The 3,682-nt window shown below is 31.6% G+C and overlaps 1 protein-coding gene across 1 annotated transcript; it reads left to right on the forward strand.

Annotated features, from left to right (window-relative positions):
* The first annotated feature begins 1,517 nt into the window (after positions 1–1,517).
* LOC149417690 (uncharacterized) lies at positions 1,518–2,924 on the forward strand. The gene has a single exon (XM_089640129.1). The coding sequence runs from the start codon at positions 1,518–1,520 to the stop codon at positions 2,631–2,633; it is 1,116 nt and encodes a 371-aa protein (XP_089496255.1). The 3' UTR covers positions 2,634–2,924.
* The last annotated feature ends 758 nt before the right edge of the window (positions 2,925–3,682 follow it).

Here is a 3,682-nt window from a genome sequence, read left to right on the forward strand (position 1 = left end):
TTATTGCATTTCTGGAAAAATCAATATCCTACTGAGCGCTTATTGGAGACTTGGGTTCGCACTTTTTAAGGCAATTTTTAGGATCTAGGGTAACAAACGGTCTGAAATTTTATAAACGCGATAAGAATCATGGTTCTGATCGAAATAAGTCACAAAATATGCATTTAATTTTATTTCTGGAAAAATCATTATTCCAACAAGTGCCAATTTGAGACTTGGGTTCGGACTTAAAAAGGCATTTTTTCAGTCTCTATTGTACCAAACGGGCTAAAATTTTGTAATCGCGATAAGAATCGTTTTCCAAATCGAAATAAGTCACAAAACATGCATTTAATTGCATTTCTGGAAAAATCCTTAATCTACTGAGTGCTGATTTGATTCCTTTATTCGGACTTTAAATGGCATTTTTTCAGACTCTATGGTACCAAAAGGGCTGAAATTTCGTTTTCGCTATAATAATCGCGGTTCTGATCGAAATAAGTGAGAAATATGCATTTAATTGCATTTCTGGAAAGATCATTATTCTACCTAGCGCTAATTTGAGAAATGGGTTCTCACTTAAAAGGCATTTTTAAGGCTCTATGGTACAAAACGGGCTGAAATTTTGTAATCACTATAAGAATCATGGTTCTGAATGAAATAAGTCACAAAATATGCATTCAATTGTATTTCTTAAAAAATCATAATCTACTGTGCGCCAATTTGAAACTAGGGTTCGGACATTTAAAGTCATTTTTTCAGGCTCTATGGTACCAAACGGGTTGAAATTTTGTAATCGCGAATAAGAATCATGGTCCGAATCGAAATCATTCACAAAATATGCATTTAATGCCTTTCTGGAAAAATCTTTATTCTACTGAGCAGCAATTTGAGACTTGGGTTCGGACTTTAATTGGCAATTTTTCAGGCTCTATGGTACAAAATGGGCTGAAATTTTGTAATCGCTATAAGAATCATGGTTCTAATCGAAATAAGTCACAAAATATGCATTCAATTGCATTTCTGGAAAAATCATTATTCGAACTAGTGCCAATTTGAGACTTGGGTTCGGACTTTAAAAGGTAATTTTTTAGGCTCTATGGTAGAATTCGGGCTAAAATGTTGTAATCGCTATTTAAATCAAGGTTCTGATCGAAATAAGTCACAAAATATGCATGTAAAGAAAAATATAATTTTCTTTAAGTGTGTCGTGAACTGTCACTGGCTGGATGTGCGCCACAGTACCTACACAGTCGACTCGATATTTCGTAATCTATGGTGACATAGTAAAAATAATCTATATAATCTAATTTATCGTGATTGTGATTAAGAAATTGACCTAAAATTAATAACATTAAATGTCGTTTCTTTCATTACAGGTAATGTTTTGTTACTGAATGCTTTTCTGTATGTAACTCTTGTGAGATTAACAAAATAAACCTCTTCTTTCATTACAGAGAAACTCAATTGTGTTTTAATTGACTGTCATTTAAATCACAAGGAAATTATCATTATAAAACGACATTTCTTGTCACAATATGGAAAAGTTGATGTTTACATTTCAATCAAAACCAACAACAGACGGAAAGTCTAATCTTATTGCCAAAACCTCAATTGTTACACAAGATGACAAAGTTTTCCTGATTCCTGAAGAATGTCAAGCAGCATCACTCCACAAACCTATCTACACCTCTAAGGCTTATGCTATAGTAAAAAATACATTAAAAAAAAGACACCAAACCAGAAGTGTATGGATAAAAATGACAGAAGATATTTCACAAACATATGTGGATGAGGATAAAAACATGATTTTTCAGGACCAATTTCTAGAGGAAATTACCAAAGAACAAGTGTCTATTGCCAATAACAGGAGTTCAGAAGACCCTATAGTGAAAATTTTGGCAAAATTAGTTGAAAATCAACAGAAAAACGAAAAACAAAGCATGAAAAAGTTAGCTGACAGGTTTGTACTTGAAAAATTTAATGGAAAAAATATAAGTGCATGTCACTGGATGGAAGTATTTGAAACAGAATGTGCAAGGTTTGACATTACTAAGGACGAAGAAAAAATTGAAATCTTCAGATTATTTTTGGACAAATCATGTACAGATTGGTATTCGTCCATGATGATAAAGCTTAGTTTACAATCAGAGTGGTTAGATTGGAAATCAAACTTTCTGCAAACCTATGGTGATAAAGGTTGGACTGCTAGCAGGTATGCTTTATCTTTCAAGTATCAATCAGGATCATTATTAGAATATGCGGTTAAAAAAGAAAGACTTTTACTTGAAGTAAGAAAAACAATTGATCAGGGGACTTTAACCGATATAATTGCTGCCGGTTTACCAGATTATATAACAGATAGAATCAACAAGGATGAGATTATAGAAACAAAAGACTTGTTTAATGAACTTGGCAAATTAGAACATTTAGTTTCGAAGAAAAAGTATATGAGAAAGAAAGATGATACTAAGCCGTTGAAAGAAAAATGTAGCCTTTGTGAAAAATTAAATAAAGGTGTGCGCTATCACTCAAAAGATTTATGTTGGTTCAGAACAAAGAATAATAATAATGAAAATGATAAGAGGAAAATAAAGCACATTAATAATTCAGAATTAGAATGCGAACTGCAATGTGAGAACCAAAAAAACTAATAGTGCCGCCATTAATTAAAGTAAAGTTAGTGTTAAATAAAAATGTTGAAGTATTTGGAATCTATGACTCGGGCTCTAATGTGTCATTGATAAACTCAAGGTTATTGAAGATAAACAATGAAAAAACAGGTTATTCGAACAATACTAACTTAAAAACAATTAATGGCGTTAAAAAGGCAATTGGTATGATATCACTGGATGTAACTATTTTTAACATTGAAAAAAATATGGATGTCTTTGTAATAGACAAAGAAAATTTTGATTACGATTTTTTAATTGGACTTGATTGCATACAAAAATTTAGCTTAATTCAAGATGAAAACTTAGAAATCAGTCAGAAAGCTCCAACACAAATAAATGAAATAGTTACTAATCAAACCCAATCTAATAATTTAATAAACTTCAATGAAAATTTTACAAAAAAAAACTTCATTACTTATATAAATCATCTAGACTTTGATCAACAAAAAGTGATTGATGAATTAATAGTGAAGAATAAATCTGTATTTGCAAAGGACAAATATGACATTGGAAAGGTAAAAGATTATGAAGCACACATTGATTTGTTAGTGAAAACATATTGCAATAAAAGACCGTATCGTTGCACAATCGAAGATAAAAAAGAGATTGAAAAACAGATTGCAATATTACTAGAAAAAAATATAATAGAAGAATCTTATAGTCCATTTGCAGCTCCAGTTACATTGGCTTATAAAAAAGATGAAAACAAAAAATCTAGATTGTGCATAGATTTCAGAGATTTAAATAAAATTGTTGTCCCTCAATCACAGCCGTTCCCGCTTATTGAAGACCTGATGGTAAAAACAAGAGATTGTAAGTTTTTCTCAACACTAGACTTGAACTCAGCATTTTGGTCAATTCCTCTGCGAGTCACAGACAGGCACAAAACTGCTTTCGTCACTCAAGAAGGTCATTACCAATGGTCATGTTTGCCATTCGGCTTAAAAACCGCACCAGCAATATTTCAGAGGATAATGTGTAACATAATACGGAAACACAAACTCGGAGATTTCACAGTAAATTACATA

Source organism: Hesperophylax consimilis, chromosome 15 (genome assembly GCF_061612785.1).
Source record: "Hesperophylax consimilis isolate HC1 chromosome 15, BYU_Hcon_1.0, whole genome shotgun sequence".
NCBI lineage: Eukaryota > Metazoa > Arthropoda > Insecta > Trichoptera > Limnephilidae > Hesperophylax > Hesperophylax consimilis.